General features: G+C 41.7%; 1 protein-coding gene across 1 annotated transcript; it reads right to left on the bottom strand.

The window, feature by feature from the left end:
• Window positions 1-1,685: 1,685 nt before the first annotated feature.
• On the bottom strand, window positions 1,686-20,287 carry TNFSF10 (TNF superfamily member 10). The gene is made up of 5 exons (XM_028100966.2): window positions 20,107-20,287; window positions 13,838-13,975; window positions 10,992-11,034; window positions 5,642-5,746; window positions 1,686-4,008 (listed from the first exon to the last, which is right to left on the bottom strand). Exons 1-5 carry the CDS (start codon window positions 20,227-20,229, stop codon window positions 3,557-3,559), a joined length of 861 nt encoding a protein of 286 aa, XP_027956767.1. The 5' UTR covers window positions 20,230-20,287; the 3' UTR covers window positions 1,686-3,556.
• Between the last annotated feature and the right edge of the window lie 1,184 nt (window positions 20,288-21,471).

The raw sequence follows: 21,471 nt of genomic DNA, 5'->3' as shown, positions 1-21,471 counted from the left end.
TCACAGGGAAAAGTAAGGGCTAAGACTAGACTATGTTATTTTGAAATAGAGGGCTAAAGAAGATGAATATACATACTGGATATCTAGATTTGCAGTAAAGCACATTTGTAGTAAAGCAAAGTAACCATTAAAGTCAGATGATATGATTGACAGGTGAATGAATAAATATATACAATGGAATATTATTCAGCTTTAAAAAGGAATAAAATTCTGACACATACTTCAACATGGATGAATCTTGAAGACATTATGCTGAGTGAAATAGGCCAGACACAAAGGACAAGTATTGTATAATTCTATTCACATGAGGTACCTAAAATAGTCAAAGTCATAGAGAAAGAAAGCCATATGGTGGTCACTAGGGGCTGAGGGGAGGGAGAATGTTTAATGGGTACAAAGTTTTAGTTTGGGATGATGAAAATATTCTGGAGATGTATAGTGTTGATGGTTGTGCAACAATGTGAATGTACTTAATATCACTGAATTGTACAGTCAAAAATGGTTAAAATGATCAATTTTATGTATATTTTACCACAATTTAAAAAACCCAAATGCCATAAAGATGGACAACTAGAACAATAGGGGGAAAAAAGTGAGCACAGAAAGAGACCCATCAGAGCTTGGTATATGATGGAAGAAACATTAAAATCCGTAGGGAAGAAAATGGAATCTCCAATGAACAGTGTTGGACAACTGGCTACTACTGTAGTAAAAGACAAAATTACATCCCTATCTCACATCACACATAAGTTAGAGTTGAGTGTTGCTATCAAAGCTTTTAGAAAAAAAAATATGGCAATGTCTGTCTAGTATCAGTAGAAAAGATTTCTTGGACATAGTATGAAAATCTGTATTAGTTTTCTAGGGCTGTTGGACCAAGGTGCTGCAAACTGAGTGGCTTTCAACAATAGAAATTTATTCTCTCACAGCTCTGGGGGCCAGGAGTTCAAAATTAAGGTGTCCACAGAGTTCTGAGACTCTGGGTCTCAGATCCTTCCTCTGAGACTCGGTAGAATCTTTGTCTCTCCCTAGCTTCTGGTGACAGACATCATTCTAATCTCTGCCTCTGTTTAACATGGAGTTCTCTCTGTGTGCCTGTTTCTAAATAATTTCCTTCTTTTAATAAGAATACCAGTCTTGGGGTACATGGGTGGCTCAGTTAGTTGAACGTCCACTCTTGATTTCGGCTCAGGTCATGATCTCAGGGTGATGAGATGGAGCCCTGCATCAGGCTCTGCATGCTCAGCACAGAGTCTGCTTTTCTCTCTCCCTCTGCTCTTCCTCCCACTCTATCTCTAAAATAAATAAATAAAGTCTTAAAAAAAAAAGAAAGAATACCAGGCTTATTGTTATAAAAACCCACACTATTCCACTATGACCTCATCTTAACTAATTATTTCTGCAACAACCCTATTTCCAAATAAGGTCACATTCTGAGGTAGTGGGGAGTGGGACTTCAACATACCCTTTTTGGGGGACACAATCCAACCCATAACAAAAGCATTAACTATAAAGGAAAAGACTGATATATTTTAATGCATTAAGTAAAAAGTGAGCAATTATTTCCTTTCTTCTGTAAGATATGTCAGATAAAAGATATCATGAAAAAGAGATTAGAAGAGATTAGAAGAACACTTTAATAACCTTGGTACTATAAAACAAATGCAAGTATTAAACAAAAACTACACATTTTAACATGTCATTTTTATTGAAAAAGTAACATATCTTACATATTTAGTATAAAAATATAAAGTAAAAATTAATTTTCTCTTTCATTTCAAAGTTTTATTTAACACACATTGTAGTCTTTTTCTTTGAGTTTTAAATCCTTGTTTAAAAGGTCTTCGGAGCTCCTGGCTGACTCAGTTGGTAGGGTGCACAGCTCTTGATCTTGGGGTTGTAAGTTAGCACCCCACGTTGGGTGTAGAGATTATTTAAAATTAAATCTTTAAAAAAATAAGAAAATAAAAGGTTTTCTTCACTTTGAGATTACTTTTGAAATTCCTCAACATTTTTTTCAGTATAAGGGATAAGGCAGTGGCTGGTTTTAATTTTTTTTTCCCATAGGACTAGGTATTCATTCACTCCATCATTCATTTATTCACAAATATATTTTGTGTGGGTATATGTTAAAGTACTGTCCCAGGTCCTGAGGTTACAGATCTGAACAGGACTACATGTTCCCTGCCATCACAGTGCTTACATTCTGGTGAGAGGAGGCAGGCTTTAAAAAACAGAGTAACAAATGAAGTCAATTTGTCAGTATGTAAAAACTTAAGTAGTGTTATAGAAAATAGAGTAAGAAGCGCCAGAAGTGCCAGGTATCTGGAGCATGTTGTAAATTTAAATTTAAATGAGTCTCTTTTGAAAAAACTTATTTGATCAGATACGTTTAAATGAACGTTTGAGCATACAAGCAAGCCCAAAGTATGAATTATGCTGTGTTTAGGACAACAGTTAGAAGAGATTGGACAAATACTCCAACTAATTTTTTTTCTCCAACTGGTTAGATTAAATGGTGAAATAAAATGTTTTGTGTCACAATTTTGGCAGATAAAAGCAATTGCTCTTCTGGCAGAGGCAAGTAACTGAAACAGTTGTATACTAGACAATGACATTTGGCAGTGGAGGATGGGGTAAGAGGGTAGGGGGTGGGGATCAGATCTTTCCTAGGTTCTTTTCTGCTAATTTACCTGTGTTTGGCATTTCCAGTTTCCTATTTCTCCTCCTGCTCCCATGAGACCAAATTCCCTTGTTCTGATTAGCTGTTCACTCATTATGGAGTCCTTTATCAAAAATATTATCAGTGCTTTTGACCGGCCTGACTTTTTGTAGTGAAAATCACAAGTCATTCAGAAATAATTCCTTGTTCATTGAGCATAAATTTAGTTTTTTTTAACAAAATGGTATTATTTTGAGTAGAATGTTCTTATTTCCATCAAATCTAGGTGTATGAGATAACTCCTGTGAGGTCATGCACAACACAAACACCCTTTGCACATCGCATATATTGACAGAGGCTACCTCCCAAGATCATGACATTTAGTGGTTCCCCTTTCTTTCAGCTTTGGCAATGTTGTCTCTTATGGTAACCTGGAAGCGACCAAGGTGATATAATACTTATGCGATGGATCATTGGATGCCTGGGTGGTTCAGTCAGTTAAGTGTCTGACTAGATCTCAGCTCAGGTCTTGATCTCAGGGTTGTGAGTTCAAGCCCGGTGTTGGGCTCCATGTGGAGCCTACATAAAAAATAGATGGATCATTAATCTTTCTTCTGGAATCTTCACAAGAGTAGATAATAAAGACAGCTGTTTATTGCTACACAAGTGTTTGGAAAGAGAATCCTCTAGATTTCTGTTAGCAAACTGATACCTGCTAGAGCCCTGAAAGTTCTTTAGGCAATTTCACTTTCTTAGAATGACTTGGTCATATTCAGATATATTAGAGGAGCGTGTGTTGCCTTTTTGGTCTTTTGGATGAAGTGGCTTTGCTCAGAGTTCCTTGCTTTGCTGTGAATGGTCACTTTGAGAATAATGTTTTTCTTTGCAGATTATTTAGCCAATTAAAAAGGCTCCAAAAAAACTGGCTTCTTGGTCCATGTCAATCAATTGCTCATTATTTACAGAGACAAAAATTCTATCATTTTCCTTAAGTTCAAATATCCCACCTTGATAGATGGAATAGAGTCCATATTCAGAATCTTTAGACCAACAACTATTTCTAGCACTTTTCATCAGTAGTATAGGGTCAGGATAACTTGTGTATTTGTAAATATATTGTACCATTTGTTTGTTTCTCTTTCTGTTCTGTTCTGTTGAAATTGTTCCCGAAGTTTCCTCAGGTTCCTGAAATCGAAAGTATGTTTGGGAATAGATGTAATAAAACCCCCTTTGATGGATAATAAGCTCTCCATTCCTCAAGTGCAAATTATTCAAGAAGGAATGTCCTTTTCTTGATGACTCCCAGGAGTTTATTTTCTGGCCCAAAGCTTTTTCATTCTTGGAACCTGGATGAAGTTTAGGGAGAAAGAAAATTAAAAGAAAGAAGTTTGTAGCAAAGGTAAGAATTATCTCAGTAGCTGTGGCTAGCCAATTTTCTGTTGGGGATTTTAAAGAATTTCAATCTAGTATAAAACTTCTTGCTCCTTCAATCTTACAAGGATTCTAAATTTCAGTCTTACGGGAATCTGGAGGCTACTGTATCATTGCGATCTGCTGGAAGTCCCTTACTTTTCTGTACCTCAATCACCACTTAGGCCATGCCTGTGACACTCAGGTCTAAACTGTAGCATGGGAGATGATTAACTCAGATGGCAATCTTTACTCCTGGACAGAACTTCTGTCCCAAACCCCTGCCTCCCTTCCTATGCTGGTGAGTGCAAATGAGTAACAGATAAGGATACTAAAAGAAACATTATCTATTTCTTCAAGCCTGGAGCTCAGAACTCATTGCTATTTCTTTGGGTCTCTTTGGGTTCCTTTTTGGTCCTTCTCAGCAATCGAGAGTCAAAGGCACCATTCTAGCAGAAAGCATCTCTAGTCCACAATAAGACAGGGCACATGGTTTGGCAAAGAAAGCTCAGATTTAAAGATCTTCAGACCCCTGGATCTTTAGCTCCCAAAGACTTTGAGTGAAAAAGGGCCCTACCAAAACATGATATTCCTTTAACTTTGGGCTCATCTCCAGAATTGATGCAAAATTTAGTTTTTCAACAGTATAAAACAACTATCGTGTTTCTTAATGAATAGTAAACAGTAACATTATAATAATGATCTCACTCATAGGCAGAACATGTCAATCATTGATAAAGCATGAGTTGAGGAATACCAGGAAGGCAACTGCCCCGAAAAAAAAAAATCCCACAATCTTTTCATATTTTAACTGATACCTGAAATTTCTTTAACTTGGGATAAAACCTCTCATCATAATAAAAGCAACTATTTATTGAGTACTTACAATACACAGGAATTTTGCCTGTGCTAATCTTCAGTATTTTATGACTTAAATATTATCTTTACTTTGTATCTGAAGAAACTGAAGCTTGATTTGATTAGGTAATTTGCTCAAAACATATATCTAGGTAAAGAGGAGCTGGTATTCCAACATAGATATTTAGACCGTAAGACTCTTGCACTGTTACAACACTGTGTGGACACCGGTTCTTTAGGTAAGAAATAGGCTTACCTTAATTGGTTAAACTATATGAAACTGACATATCTGTGAGTGAAAAATGGTCAAATATTGGCAACTTCCCATAATTCAACCAAATATAAATGCCACAAGGAATACCTAGTGACTCATGGTGAAAGTAAATAACTGATTTAGAACCTTTAAAGAGGAGGAAGATTTGATGGGAGTGAGAAAGAGAAATCACTTTGAAGAAGAGGAAGAAAAGCACAAATAGGGGCATGGGAAACTCAAAGACAAAGTTCTCCCACCACATAATTTTCCCGGGAGCAGTTATTGAACTATTTGTCTTGTAATCTTGCTTCTGAAAAGAGTCAATCTGAGCCCAGATTCCTACGAACATTTTGTAGACAACCATATCAACATTTCATGTACAAGTTAAAAGAATAAATTATTTGGGACAAAGTTTTCCATTGCCTTCCTTTAAGCCATTTATTTGTTGTTTCTCTTACTTGGAACTGGAAACATGCTTCTTCTCCGACTGCTTCCAGTTATGTGAGCTGCTACTCTTTGAAGACCTCTTTCACTTACTACGTAAGGAATATTTAGCTGCTTTTCTAAAAGAAAAATGACAAAAAATCTTCAGCACTTGTCAAATCACTTTTCAAATACATTCAGAGCTGCTATCGGTCAGACATTGTAAGTACACTGGGCTTCCAAAGTTGATTGTATGGGCTTTCATAAAAACAGCCTACATTTTAATATGATGATCCATCTATTTCAGCTTATGGTTAATTTTGAAAGTATTTTAGATGAGAAGAATAAGCAGTAACTTGGGTCAGAATTTATCGGCATTTCAAAGGTAAGGTCCAACCAGAATATAACAAAACGAAGATTCTGGTCCTTTTCCAAAACAAACAAACAAATAAGTAAATAACTGTGGACATGTAATAATTCTGCTGAGTCATTTAAAGTGCACAAATAACCAAGCACTGGGGAATTTCAACGAGTTATATATAGAAACAATCAAAGGGATCCTAATTCTAAAGGAGTAGCAGTGCTAACGAGGGTCTATAGATGCTACAAACTGGTACCCGATAGTTCATCCCCCGCCCCCCTAAAGGAAATATGAATTGGCATACTGGTCATGACAGTTAGTATATAAACATAAAAATCACGAATTCATAGATCATAATAAACAAATAACACTTATTGATCACATTCTGAAGTCCTTTGGAGCAGCCTTTTAATATACAAATTCAACAAACGACCCTTTAAAAAAAATCAGCTCAAACTTCCCCAGTGTGCTTACACTGGTTGTTAAGATAAATGATATTCTTGCATCAAGCAAATATTGCCAGGAATGAGGCATGGCACTATGCCGGACAGGGGTTGCAAAGATTAATCACTGATTAATCACTGACTGACTGCGCCTTCAAAGGACTTACAGTCTTTTAGGAAAGATATGAACTAGACAGTGAAAATTTATCTGTGAGAAATATAAATAAAGGGGAATGGGTCTTCAGAAGAGGGAAAGATTCCTGTTTATTGGAGGACTTAGGTCAGGGGAGGGTTTCCGCTAAGGCTTTACGGCAACACACCAAAGTGCCCATCACATCTACGCCAGGCGCTCTTTTAGGAGCAAGGAGAAAGAATTAGAGACAGATGAATGCAAGCAAATATCTGAGGTGCAAGGATAATGATCTGAACAGGATGGGGGGGGGCAGACTTGGGAAGGAAGGAATGGAAGAAGGGCATTCTAGGAGATCCAGGACAGGGGCCGGAGGCGGGATGCACAAAGCGTTCCTGGGCCACAGCACGGGAGGAGTTCAGTCTCAGGCTTGAATGAGGAGCCAAATGATAGGGGACTTGAATGTGAAGCTAAGAGATGTGGATTGTACAGGACACGGAAAGACTCTGAAAGATTTTGGTAGGAGAAGGGAAGAGATAATGTGTTGTGCTTTAGGCTAGCCTATCTCAAAGTAAGTTTTGATGGGTAGAAGGTGGGAGGGCTGGAGACTGGCAAGTTACCAGACTATAACTGATCAGGACTGAGAACAGGAGGCCTTCATCGAGGCTAGGAGGAGGTGGAAATGAAAGGAAGTGGTACAATTTTATAGGACAGGAATCAATAGGAAATGAGAATCTCTTCCATCTATCTGGTACAAGTTGTTACACATTCAGGATGGGTGGGCATCTGTACAGTCCTGAAGACCAAACATATCATGGGGATGCATGATCAATTACACAATACTCTCAGAATGCTCAGCTTTCAAGGCTGATGTGTCCTTTCACCTTTAACTTTTGCTGTTAAATAATTCATAATGCCTTGCCTGCCCTTAGACCTTAACACTTTGTTTTAAAATATTCAATAACCGAATTCGATGATAAATATCTTACACTTGAGATCATTGCAATTTAGGAAAGCCTAAATATAAAAGCAAATTCTAAAGAGGAGATTTCAATAAATAAGTAAACAAACAAAGAGGAGATTTCCTACTGGCTACAGCAAACACTTAGTGGAAAAGGAACCCGTGAATATGTCTATTTGGGTGTCATGAATAAATCTTGGTATACTGATTAGCACATGATTTCTACATCTTACTGTGATGAAGAGAAAAGAGTAGGCTTCTTACAACACTGAAAATAGTACATGCATCTCCTGTAGACCATGGACCTGTTGCGCCTCATCAGAGGAGGAGGAGTGTGCACCGTTCTGACTACCACTTTCACTTTGGGGAAAATAATCAGAAAGAATGTTTAGACCTTGAGAACAGGTCTTATCCTTCATGTTTAATAAAGCCTATTTAATAAAGAAAAATGGGAGTTGTTAAGCAATGAGGAAGCTTGTTGTTTTGAAAAAGGAGAGTTGGAAAAGTAAAAAGACATCATTACAACACTTACATTAAAGAACTGTTTCTTCTCTGCCAGGCTGGTGTGCCCTAGGTTGGCAGTCTCTGGTATATGTATTCAGGCCTCTGTGGCCATTAATACGGGAAAATGGGGCTATGGTGAGCCAAATGTGAAAAAGTAGCAAATTTTAGTCAACAGTTTTATTGACTTATGTATTCATTAAAAATATGAATTAAGAACCTTCTATGTGGAGAGAGATGGTGGTGGCACAATATTATGAATGCACGATCTGCCACTAAGTTGGGCACCTCAAAATGGTTAATCGTAACATTTTCGAAGGTGGCAGAGTAGGAGGATCCTGAGCTCATATCCTCCCATGGACACACCAAGGCTACAACTGCGTATAGAACAATTCTCTCTGAGAAGGACCTGAAGACTAGCAGAACAGATCTTCCACAGCTAAAGTTATAAAGAAAAACCACAAGGAGAAGAGTTGAAAGGGAGCAGAGACAAGGTCTGGTCAGGACCCACCCGCAAGGTGATGTGATCTACAAGAGGACGGGGAATACATAGGTGCGGAGCTCCCCCTGGGAGGCAAGGGAGTCAAGACCCACGTGGGGCACAGCCCCCCCTGCCTGGGGACCTGCACTGGCATGACAAGCTCTCACAATGTCCGGCTTTGAAAATCAGTGTGGCTCACCTCCAGGAAAGCCAGAGGGCCATAGGAAACTGAGACTCTGCTTTTAAATGGCTTGCACACAAACTCACTCACTCCAAGACCCAGCACAGAGGCAGTGGGTTCAAAAGTGCTTGGGCCATATGTGAAGGAGATTTATTGACTAATTTCAGGGCATGTGATAGAAAGGCAGGGATCTGTAGGCACTTGCTTTGGGAACAGAAGAGCTGGAGGCCTTTCCTCTTACCCTCCCCTTCTGTCTAGCTGGCCTGATGCACTGGTGCCAGTTCTCACTCTCTCTGTCTACCTTGCTAGCACCACTTGCCTCGCCCTGGAATTGCCCTGTGGACCTGCCCCACCCAATCTGCCCATCCTGGTAGAAGCTCCTCTACAGCAGCTCGGCTGAGATCAGTGTCCCCTCAAAGCTGCTCCTGCCCTGCCATGGAAAGATGCTCAGCATCCCTGATCATCAGGGAAATGCAAACCACAACCATGGTGAGACATCACCTCACACCTGTCAGAATGGCTAATAACAAAAAGACAAGCAACAACAAGTGTTGGCAAGGATGTGGAGAAAAGGGAACCCTACTGCACTGCTGGTAAGAATATAAATTGGTGCACCCGCTCTGGAAAATAGCATGGAAATTCCTCAAAAAATTAAAAATAGGAAAACCACACAATCCAGCAATTCCACTTCTGGATATTTATCCCATGAAAATGCAAATGAAATCACTATCTTGAAAAGATGTGTGCACCCTTATGTTCATTGCAGCATTATTTACAATAGCCAAGATATGGAAGCAACCCAAGTGTCCATCAATAGGTGAACAGATAAAGAAGCTGTGGTATATATACACAATGGAATATTACTCAGCTATAAAAGACAATGAAATCTAGCCATTTGAGACACCATGGATGGATCTGGAGGGTATTATGCTAAGTGAAATAAGTCAGACAGATAAAGACAAATAATGTAAGATTTCACTTATATGTGGAACCTAAAAACAAACAAAACAAGACAGACACATAAAAACAAAGAACAAACTGATGGTTGCCTGAAAGGGAGTGGGTTGGGGAGATGGGTGAAATAGGTATAGGGGATTAAGAGGTACAAACTTCCAATTATAAAACAAATAAGTCACGGTGATATAAAAAACAGTACAAGGAAGATAGTCAATAATATTGTAATAACTCTGTATGGTGACAGATAGTAACTATACTTATTGTAGTGAGCATTTTGTAATGTATGTAAATGTCAAATCACTATGGTGTACCCCTAAAACTAATATACTATTGTATGTCAACTCTACTTCAATGAAAAAATAAAATGAGAATGATACCTCAAAAAAAGTTACTTGTATGTTATGTGAATTTCATCTCAATTAAAATACACACACACACACACACACGCACACACACACGCACACGCACATGCACACGAAAGGTGTTACACCTCAGGGCCAGGGAGATAAAAGAATCTACTAGGTTTGGAGCATCAGGTCAGGGGCTAGGTATAGAAAGATGAGAGAAACAGACATGTGTTCTATCTTTGTGGATCTTTAATCTAGTAGGGAATCAGATAGCACACAAATAAAAAATATATATACACATAAAAGGAAATGCACAAGATAAGTGCTATAGAAATAGCAGGGGTGGGAGGAACTTACTTAGAAAGGTAGGCAGGGAATTTTTCTCTGAAGAGGTAACAATGAGGTGATAGGATGAGGATGAGAAGGAGTCAGTTATATGAGAAGCCAGGAACGGAAGAAGCCAGCCTGGGCAACAGCCCTCAAAGGGAATGTGGGTTGAAATAGGCTGCTGACCTTGAACAGGAAGGTGGTCATGGCTGAGGGACCACAAGATGAGCAGTGTGGTGGGTAAAGGATTGCTGGGAAAGATGACAAAGTGAAGGGCTCTTGCGTAAAGAAAGGCATAGAGCCTCGTGGTGGTCAGAAGCAGAGAAGATGGGTTTCGTTGGAGCCTTCATTTATCTTACCTCCAGCCATGTTCCAGAAAGGATTCAGATGACTTATGTACAACACATTTTGAAAGTAAAAAGTAAATAACCGAAGAAATCAAGGTGAAAGGGAAATCCATGGTGGAAAAACAAGATTCAGATGCAATAAAGTTTTGACCAGAGGCGGGGCCCCAGAATTGGCTCTAAGCTTCCTAACTGCCAACGCAAATAGGAAAATAGAATCAAGTGGCTTGAGAAACTGACTCGCAGTCTGAGGGGGGATGGATGGATGGGAGCAGAGAAAAAGGGCTGGAGAGCTATTCACCCTGTCATGAAGTCGACAGTAGAAAATTAAAATAACAAACAAAAATACTACCTGGAACTGTAGGAATGGTTTCCTCATAGGTTTTCAAAATCATCTGCAAACAGTATTGAATAAAGCTTGTTAATTTCCCTAAAAATTTCAACTGACTACAGAATGTCTACGACCCTTCTTGCTAATGTCTAAATGTCTAAAATGTCATTTCTAAGTCAGATAGGAACCTCTGAAGCTTTAGCTGTTCAAGCACAGGGTTTGCGTGGGGTTGGGTGGGAGCTGGGGTGAATACTGAGGCAGAGGCAGCTGTGGAAAGTTCTGTTTCTGTGGAAAGTTCTGTTTCAAAGGCCACACCTGGAGCAGCCCAGGAGGAAGCTGCCATCTGGCAAGTTAGATGAAGCTAATGTTCCCCAAACCTCCTTGTGGCTACTGGATGTGGTGCCCAGACCTCCTCAGTTTCTCCGTGTGGGGTGTGGGTCTGCAGGCAAGTGTGTGTGTAAATGCACTGTGTAATAGTGTTTCCAGGGGCTTTGAATGGCTGGGCAGACCCACGCCTCAAAGGATAAGGCATGCTTTGCTCTCTCTCATGAGACCCACAGACATACAGAGCCCATGAAGGCAGGACCTGGCAACAGTGTCATTCTCTCATTTCTGACATGTGGCCAGGGCATCCTTCACATAAACATGTTTTACCAAGTGCCAATACCTTTACTAAACAACTAGTATCACCTTCTTTGTACTAACCCGTGGGGAAAACTGGTAAGAAAGAAGGAATCCCTAGTCTTTCTATTAGATTAGCCAATAGTGCTGAGCGCATCCGTGGCTTCTAAAGTCCCCTCCACTTAGTTCTGTCACCAGGGCTTTTGTCCATCACTGCCCTCCTTTTCCACCACTGTTGTTTCTTTTGAAACTGCCAGAAACTCCCCTCCTCTGTACTCCCACCCCAAACCAGAAGCTCTCGGCTTTCCCCTTGGTCTCAAACGCTGATCCGATAAGGGCAGGTCAGACCTTAGCCCAGTGGGCATGGGGTGGTGGCCTCAGCATAGTCTCTCTGTCTCTCTCATTCTGGGATAGAAGGAAGGAAGGAAGGAGGAGCAGGAAAGAGAGAGGGGTAATTCCTATAGTGTGGGAGGCAGAATAAAAGAATGACGACAGTCTGGTCAGATGGACCAGATTCAAATGTGTCAATCACTAGCTCTTGGAAACTTCGCTCAAGTTACTTAACTGATGTGAACTTTAATTTCTTCATCTATTTAAAAAAAAAAAAAAAAGAGGAAGAAGGGGCCCAGTTGGTTGAGCATCTAACTCTTGATTTCAGGGTCAGGGTCATGGGATCCAGCCCCAAGTGGGGCTCCACACTCAGTGGGGAGTCTGCTGGAGATTCTACCCTCGTCCCCCTTAGGTTCTCTCTCTCTAAAATAAATAAATAAATCTTAAAAAAAAAGAGAGAGGAAGATAATAATTTTATTATCTTAAATAACACCTCACAGAGCTGTTCTGAGGATTAAATGAGATACCATATGGAATGGGGATAGGATGTTTACTGGAAAATAATCTGTTCCATTAATAGTGCCTAAAAAAAATGGGAAATCCTTCCCCGCTACCCTGCCACCACCTGTCTGTGTCCTCTCCCAACCTCTCCCTATTCTAGTGAGTGGCAACGCGTGCGAATGGGAGGAAGTGAGAGAACAGCAGGAAAGATTACTTCTCTAATCCCCCACTCCCAGCCCCAGCATCCAGCCCCCTTCTCAGGCTCCAGATTTCTGCCCTAGTTCTGAGTTTCTCTCCCCTGCCACCTGTGGGTTTGCCCCCACCAACCCAGGGACTGCCGAATCCCATTTCTCAGTCTCCTCAGGAGGTCCCCCCTCTCCCCCGCCCCAGGCTTCCTGGTCCTCACCACCTGGGGCAATGGAGTCACAGCTGCTTTGGTATAGTTTGTGTGCAGTGGGCACCCTGCCCTGGCCTCCAGGCGAGGTCAGATTTCATTTCTCGTAGAAATGGCTTCCTAGGGGACATCTGGGCTCTATTGTGAAGACTGCTTGGGTTATCAATTGGAGCCCTAACCACAAGCATAACATTGTTTCTATGCAAAGACAGACTGAGAATTCAAACAATGGACTTGCAATCACATCTTTAAAACACACCTCCTTCCTGCCCTGGGAATGTCCCCAGTATTTTTTTTTTTTTGAAAAATAATGATGTTCTTTGACGGTTTACAGAGTACTTTCATACCCATGTTCTCATCTGACCTTTCCGGACAGGCAGAAGGCAAAACTATGAAAGTAAAATTATGTGATTTAGTGAAACAGTTTGCTGACATAGTGTTTCTGCTAGAAATCCTGTTTAAGCAACTTCCTTAAACAGATATTTTGTAATTGGTTATTTTTTAACTATAAATTGAGATGTCATCACCTTCAATTTCTCAAGGTATCTCTTTCTTCCTTTTCTTTTCCTCTTTCTTCATCTCTACATGCATACAAAAATAAATATATGTTTAATTCCAGAGATCAACAAGGCTGGAAGAGTATAAAACACCAGTATTTGGCTTCTTTTGTCTTCTGAGCAACAACACCAAAATCACACACATCTTTTATTGTCGTGTGACCTGGAACACATTGCCCTGTCTGTGCCTCAATTTCCACAATGGGAGACAAAAAAGGTTAGACTCGATGGAGAGGCTCTCTGGAGTAGAGGAGTGAACTCTAGGCCAGGAGTAAGCCAGGACCCGCTGTTTGGTGCTGTTCCACTTTCTCCTAGTTCTACGAATTCAGGGAAAAAACACTTAAACATTCTGGGCCTCAGTTTCCTCCTTTGCAAAATGAGGCATCTCCACTTGATGATCTTAAGTGTTCCCTCTCCTTCGACTTTCCACACCTGCTGGTGGCGTGACCCAGTGGTCCACCTACCTTTCTAACAACCTGACGGAGTTGCCACTTCACTTGCCAGCAAGGGTTGTTCATACTCTCCTCATCATCAGGATCCCAAGGGATATCATCTTCCTTTAAGAAACAAGCGATGCCACTTTGGGAGTACTTGTCCTGCATCTGGGTTAAGATGGAATAGAACACAGTATTATGCACAAGAGCTTTTTATTTTTGTTCATTTACGAGTTAAAGCAAGAGGAACTGATGGATGACAGAATCAGAGACATCTTGGCACCTTAGATAAGCTCATGGCTTGAAATAAAAGCAAGCATGCTGTCCTTTGTCTGGTGAATACAAGGAAGCAGCTGGATATTGTGGAAAAGTTACAGGTGTGGGCCAGACATCTTGGGTCACAATGCCCTTCACTGCCCCGGTGTGTCCCTCAACAAATTGCTTCTTCTCTTCTGTGTCTATTTTTTATTTGATTTTTGAGCTGGTTCAATGTGGTGATCTTTGAGGTCCTTTCCAGGTCTGGGATGGTGAGGATCCCATTCTAAAGATGGGAAACCGCCTAGGTACAAAGGAGGCAAAAGAAGGGCGCCTGGGTGGCTCAATCTGTTAAGTGTCTGACTTTTGATTTCAGCTCAGCTCATGATCTCAGCATCGTGAGATCAAGTCCTGAATTGGGCTCTGGGCTCAGAGTGGAGCCTGCTTAAGATTCTCTCTCCCTCTCCCTCTGCCCCTCCCTACTCAAGCATTCTCTCTCAAAAAAATAAATAAATAAATAAAAAGGTAGGCAATAGAGACCATTTAAATTCCAGAATCCTAAATAAAAATTAAACAAGTCCTTTGTGGCCTTTGGGGTGCAGGTAATGTTCTGTTTCTTGATCTGAGCTTTTGGTGTTGAGTAAATTCTAGTTACTGTTGTGATTTCTACTCCTCTGGATGGCAGAATCTAGAATACATTGCCACTGGAAATTTTAACGTTGTTTTATTAAATGTCCACACTAGCCAGGGACTTACCTGCAGACACTTGAAACACGATTTGAAGATTTGCCCCCTCCTTCTGATTGAGAGCAAGCATTTACAATGACCAGGTAATTGTCAACAAAGTCCTAGCTTCATATTAAACATACACACACACACACACACACACACACACACATATACACACACACACACGTGCACTCACAAACACAAATGCACGCACGCATACATCCCAAACCATCCAGCACATTCCAGGCTGATAACTGGTTAATTTTACAAAGAAAAACGGGAAGTCCATTCAAGGTCGGACATTAGTTTGTTTTTTTTTTCCCTGTTTTTGTTTTTAACAACTGGGATTGAGGAGACATTATTTCCCTGTACAAATCTGAATCACCTTTCTCTGGAGAAATAAATGGGGAAATGGCCATTTTTATCTGTCGTTTGAACTTAGGGGACTCCAAAGCTTGAAGGAAAGATCAAACTTAATGATGGCTCCTTCCTATAAAAAGACAACCTCATTCCAAATCAAAATAACTTGTTTATGAGAGGTCTCAGCCAGAGTCACATTGCTCTGTGCCCAGCCATGTACCCCTCGGACATTTGATCAACGTCCCTCAAGGGCAAAAGTACAAACCTGAGTTGATGAATTCCTTCCACGTACTCTGGCATAGAACATTCATTTACTTTTAAATAAATGTTTATTTTCCTTCTTCCTGTTTTTAATTACAAGACCCAAACATTCAACTTAGTAGATGTACTAGGGGTGACAGCTGGGGCCACCTGAGTGGAGATATGACCAGAGGTGGAGTTAGACAACATTGCTTTGCCCCTTCACTCCCCATGCTCTTCTCCTGTAGACATCTATTTGCATCTCCAATATCTGTGGGAGCTAAAAAGCATTTCCCAGGAAGGAACTCAATTGGGTATGCTTTAGAAATACAAGAACATATCCAGGAACTGGGGGTGGGGAGGCTCAGAGAGCAGGAGCTGGATTCAGTACAAGGCCAGAGGGTGTTTCCAGGAAGAGCAAGTTAGCTACATTGGACACCGTCCCGGCGCAACCAGTATGGGTGTTCTCTGGCCAGACATTGGTTTGATGAAACTGAATAAACAGGCTCACAGACTTCTCTAACTTGTTGAGATGAAAAGATGTGCATGACACAGAGAGGAGGGCAATTTATTTTCTTACTTCACAGCAGTTGGAAAGTCTCTCAGCCTGAGAGGATGAAGAACAGGAGAAGCTAGGGCCAGGGGCAGGAGAAGGCGGAGCTGAGAGTTGCCTGGGGACCATGAAGTAATGGGAGCTGGCAGCTTCCTGGGAACTGAAGAGAAGTGTGAGAGGGTGGGAATGCAGCAGGGCCCAGCCAAGGCCAGAACCAGCTGTGGCCTAGTGGTTCTGAATACTCGTTGGGGATTTTCCGGAAACACCTCTAGGAGGTGGGAGGGAGAACCCTGAAAATTGAGTAAGATCCTAGACCTACATGGGAGGTTGACAGGCTAATGTGACTCCATTGTTACCCCAAATTTAATGAAGCCTAGAAACATTGATGGTATACAGGCAACCTGCAAAATATAGAAAAGTAAAGAATGCTTTTCTTTTTTTTTTTTAAGATTTTATTTATTTATTCGAGAGAGAGAGAATGAGAGATAGAGAGCATGAGAGGGGGGAGGGTCAGAGGGAGAAGCAGACTCCCTGCTGAGCAGGGAGCCCGATGTGGGACTCGATCCTGGGACTCCAGGATCATGACCCGAGCCGAAGGCAGCCGCTTAACCAACTGAGCCACCCAGGCGCCCCGTAAAGAATGCTTTTCTAAACGAAAAATAAACGAACAAAAAAACCCACTAAAATCACCCTAATCCTACTTCTTATTTTACCTCTAGATGATCTCTCTTGTTTGCCAGGTTGTATGTGGGCAATTGTGTGTATGGTTGTTTTCTCTTAAGACTATATAAAAATGTCATGTTCTTTAAGCCTACATAAAAATCATATATAGATAGCATAGATATTTTTTATAGCATTCTCTGTAGAAAATTTATAAAATATAGAAAAATAAAGTGGAAAAAAGACATTCATAATCATACCATCCAGAGATCACAATGATCAACATAGTGGTATTTCACCTTCTAGACATTCTATGCATAAATACTGATTTCCGAACAATCGAAACCCAAAGGGAAAGCCCAAACCCTCCTCCCCATCCCCACGTTTCTTGCATGTTTGGTGGTTTCTCCTACAGACTTTGGCCAGTGCTGGTGACTAGCTGCCTAAACGAGGGGGTGCCCTGGTTGTTTCAAGAATGATTCATGATGATTAATATGATGAATCCCTCTCTGTCCTTTTTTTTCCCACATCCTTACCACTTCAAAGCATGAATTTCTTAAAGCATATTTCAGACTAGAGCTATTCTCTCTTAAACCACATCTGGGTGTTGGGGGCCGGGGGACGTGTGTGCTATTTTCCTTTGCACGCCACTCAGACAGCTTTTGCACCAAGTGCCTGTTCTTCTGCTCCAGAAGCCCCAACAGGTGGATTTCCACCGTGGCTGCTGTGGGTGCCATCACAAACATGGTGGTTGTCTAGGCCAAGGCCAACCAGTCCTTGGCAGGGCTTGTGGTCTCCAGGGTGGACTCCTTTGCCAGCTGGCTCAGAGGCTTCGAGGCGGCGGCACTGACTTTCTCTGCTGCCCTGACATGAGTTTCTGAGAATCATTTTCTGCAAACCACAAGTAGCATAAAGAACCATTTATGGAGATTGGTGGCTAAGGGTCCCCTTCTCCTTAGTCCTTCCCATCTATGATGCCGCAGTGATAGGCAGTCCCCTTGTCATAAAATGTTCCTAGAGAGACATAAACTTTAGAGGCTAAGCACATATTTAGTGTTCGGGCTTGCTAGTTTCTACAGGCTTCTTTGTGCTTATTTGTGAGGGTCCGATCAGATGTTACGCAGCTCTCCTTAGGCCACACTCCCTATAATCCTTGCTCAGTCTATCTTCTGGAAATTTTCATCAGCCAAAGTGGAATCTGTGATCTGTTTTAGGAAATTAATTTTCTTAAACTTTATTTTAAAGATTTTATTTATTGATTTATTTGAGAGAACGAGAGTGCATGAGCTGAGAGAGAGGCAGAAGCAGATTCCCCACTGAGCAGGGATCCTGAAGTGGGGCTCAATCCCGGGACCCTGGGATCATGACCTGAGCCAGAGGCAGACGCTTAAGCGACTGAGCCACCCAGGTGCCCCTAGGAAATTAATTCTTATGTTAAATATGCTTTTCCAAGTTCTACACAGGCAACCAAAGAGACTCAGATTCATTTTTCCTTGCAAGCATTCCTGATGAAGTGGGTGATGACTTCAAGAGACTTCTCAATACTAATTACAATGGCTACAGTTTACTGAGCACCCATCTAATGCCAGGGCTCCTCGGGCTTTCTTTAACCTGTTTTATAATTTTGGGCAAATCACCTAATATCCTGAGCCTTATTTATCTGTAAAATGGAGTAATTCTATTTACAAGATTGTGATGAGGATCAAATAGAGCAATATTTTACCAAGTTTCTGGAACACAGTATTTGCTCAAGATCAGTTAATTTTCCTCCCTTTTAGGCACTCTCAATGAAGTCTTCCGTATGTCTAAGTCTTCCGTATGTCTATACATATATGTATCCATATGTAACTATGCAGTCAAGAAAAAATGTATGCATGTGCAGAGATGTTAAGCTTTATTCGAGATTTCCATTTTTATAGTCGAATTTAAAAAAACACTTGATCATATACACAGAGAAGTGCATGAGTCTGCTCGGTCAAGAACTAGTTAATTCAGTCTTAAAATTAGGCCAACTTGTAATGTCAGCAAACTGAGGGAATAACTTGTGTAATAAAGAGACAAACTCATTCTGTGTACCCTGCAAAGTTAACAAAGGTTAGGACAGGCTAGCTCCAATTTCACAAACACAGCAGTATTCCAGCTTCTAAGGTAGACTTAGAACTAGAGGCATGTTTATAGTTACACTGATGTTTTAGTTACAAATATCCAGGCTCTTCTGAATGTGCCCTAGAGCAAAGCTGACCCTACGGGTCATCTAAGGGTAGCCCCTCATTTTCATAATTACTTGCAAATCAAACAAGAGTCTACGACATCCAAATCCAAAGGAAAAATTTGCAACCATTTGAGATAACCAAATGTATACTCCACAGGGTATACAAACTGCATTTCCTTAACAGATACTCACTCTATGGCATTTGGATAATTTATATTTTTCTGAGACCCTTCTACTTGCATTTCCTAGCCAGCTGGTAGATGCAATGTTGCTTTTCGTAATGTAGCAGGATGCAGTGTGCATCCGAGGGTGCAAATATGTCAACCCTGTGGACACCCTGTTGGGGAGGAAGGAGTGTTATTTAGGTGCCTAAAGACCTGAGCTCAGCTCTGCTTCCAAAGCCCTGTCCGAGCTGAGATATGTCATTTTGTCTGGGGGTCTCTAGGCTCCTCATCTATAAAATGGAGGGGGAGTGGTATCCAAAGTTCCTTCCAGTTCACAGTTCTCTACTATATAATACACAATTAGTCAAAACATACATTAGAAGCCCAAAGCTAACTGGGTTTATTTTCAGCCATTTTGCATTCATAGTTCCAAAAGTTTTATATAGTTGAGAAATGCAGGAACTAAAATGGCACAAAGTTTTTTTTCCCCCCTCTGTCAAATGTACCTGCATTCATACTTGGACCACCCACAGATATAGAACCATCGTTTTATTTTCCATTATTTTATCATGAACATAAAATGCGGAGTCCATCTGGTAACAGACTTTATTACAGACTTTATGCATGACACGTCCGCGGCTAGGGAATAGATGAATGCCAGTCCTTCCTATCCTCCCTATTGTCAACACAGAAATGCCACAGATCTCAAACCAAAACATGTTTCAAAGATCGGGCTTACCCCCCACCCCTTATCCTGGAGGAAAAAGATAAACCTGATGACATTCTAAGACTTGGTGCCTGCTTTAATTCAATTGCTAGTATTACAAAATGCTCATACTGTTGAAGAGAAAAAACAAACCAACCACGTTAGGGGAGTTTTGTTCCTGCGTCTGCTGGTAGCTGGTCGAGCCAGCTCTGTAACTGCACGCTGTTCACACAAGCCTTTCAACTCACACTTTTGCCAGGTCCTCAGTATTCATACGCGTTAGCAGTTAGGGTTCACAGGCAGAGAGGGGTAACTTTTTTTTTTTTTCCTACTGTAAATTCTTCACAGAAGAGGACACAGAGGCAGTTAACCCCACGGTGGCTGAGAGCCTCTGTCAGGGACCGTGTGCATGGTACTGACCTGCTTCAGCTCCCTGGTGAAGTACATGTAAGTTACGGCCACGCAGAGGGACTGCAGGAGCACTGTGAAGATCAGGATCAACACGCACGTCTGCCCGGGACTGGGGCCCCCCAGGGCCTGCATCTCGCCACGGTCCTGTCCAAGTCTCAGTGCTGCAAAGGCAGCCGGGCAGCAGGTGGTTGTCAAACCAACGACGAGGGGTGGAGCTCTTCTTAGGTTTCGCTTATTTAAAAATAGAATCAAAACAAAACTGAAAACAACAGGCTAGGAAGAGGAGAATTCCCGGAAGCTCTCTCCATTTTATAGGAATGTCAGGGACCAAGAAGAGAAACAGACATTAAAAATTTTTTAAACTGGGGGCGCCTGGGTGGCTCAGTTGGTTAAGCGGCTGCCTTCGGCTCAGGTCATGATCCCAGGATCCCGGGATCTAGCCCCGCGTCGTCGGGCTCCCCACTCAGCGGGGAGCCTGCTTCTCCCTCTCCCTCTGCCTGCCTCTCTGCCTACTTGTGCTCTCTCTCTCTCTCCCCGTCAAATAAATAAATAAAATCTTTAAAAAAAAATTTTTTTTTAACTAGATAGGGCTGTGTATTGGGGCAAACAGCTGCTTCCCCAGTGCTGGGGGCCTTTTGGGTCCCGTGGCTGTGCCTTTGCCCAGCGACTGTGCTAATTCCTAGGCTCCCATGCTGCATCTCATGCCAGCAACCTATCCCTGGGAGCAAGACCGCAGATCTGACCATCAGCTGGGGCCACTCTAGTCTGGAGATGCAGGCTGCATCCGGAGAAGTTTCCTTTGTCATCTCTCCAACGTCACTCCGTGGCCCCCCATGCAGCAGTTCAGCGATCTGGCTGGTGTCCTTGGCTGGGAGGCTGTGTGGTGTGGGGGTTAGCAAACAACCTCGGGCTCAGACTGCCTGGAGGCAGATGGTGGCCCTGCTGCTTCCTGATGTGAAACCCTACCTGGGTTTTTAAGGGCTTTGTCCTTAAGCTTCAGCATCCTTGAAGTGGGGATAGTAGCACCTACCCCAAAGTGCAGTTGGTGGATGAAGTGAATTACTCATGCCTGGCTTCCTGGGGGTGCTTGGCAGATACAGCCTCTAACCTTTCTAGCTACAGACATGGAGACTGGAGTGGACAAGAGGATGGAGCAGGGCCTGCTGGCCAACGTAAAAATTAAGTGCCTATTTAGTCCTAAGTGAGATTTTATTGACAGTGCGATATGGAATTCCAGAAAATGTCAGAAAGACCAAGGAAATGTACCTGAGTGGTTTAGACAAGCTATATTCATGCCCAAAGATTAATGAGGTAAGAAATGTAGAGCATTCATCATGGTCCCTGGCACCCCAACCCCAACTGAGTACATACATT

The sequence above is a fragment of the Eumetopias jubatus genome, unplaced genomic scaffold (assembly GCF_037043125.1).
Source record: "Eumetopias jubatus isolate StellerSeaLion01/CBP00866 unplaced genomic scaffold, mEumJub1_p1.0 scaffold_1, whole genome shotgun sequence".
NCBI lineage: Eukaryota > Metazoa > Chordata > Mammalia > Carnivora > Otariidae > Eumetopias > Eumetopias jubatus.
This window is presented reverse-complemented; position numbering and strand designations above follow the sequence as displayed.

Bases quoted from the DNA above. Each gene is read 5' to 3' on its own strand.
- TNFSF10 (XM_028100966.2), bottom strand. From the start codon at position 20,229: ATGCAGGCCCTGGGGGGCCCCAGTCCCGGGCAGACGTGCGTGTTGATC. The intron at 13,976-20,106 runs GTCAGTACCATG...ATCTTAACCCAG, and splicing joins TCACCAGGGAGCTGAAGCAG to ATGCAGGACAAGTACTCCCA. The intron at 5,747-10,991 runs GTAGTATTTTTG...TTTTTCTTTTAG, and splicing joins AACCATTCCTACAGTTCCAG to AAAAGCAGCTAAATATTCCT.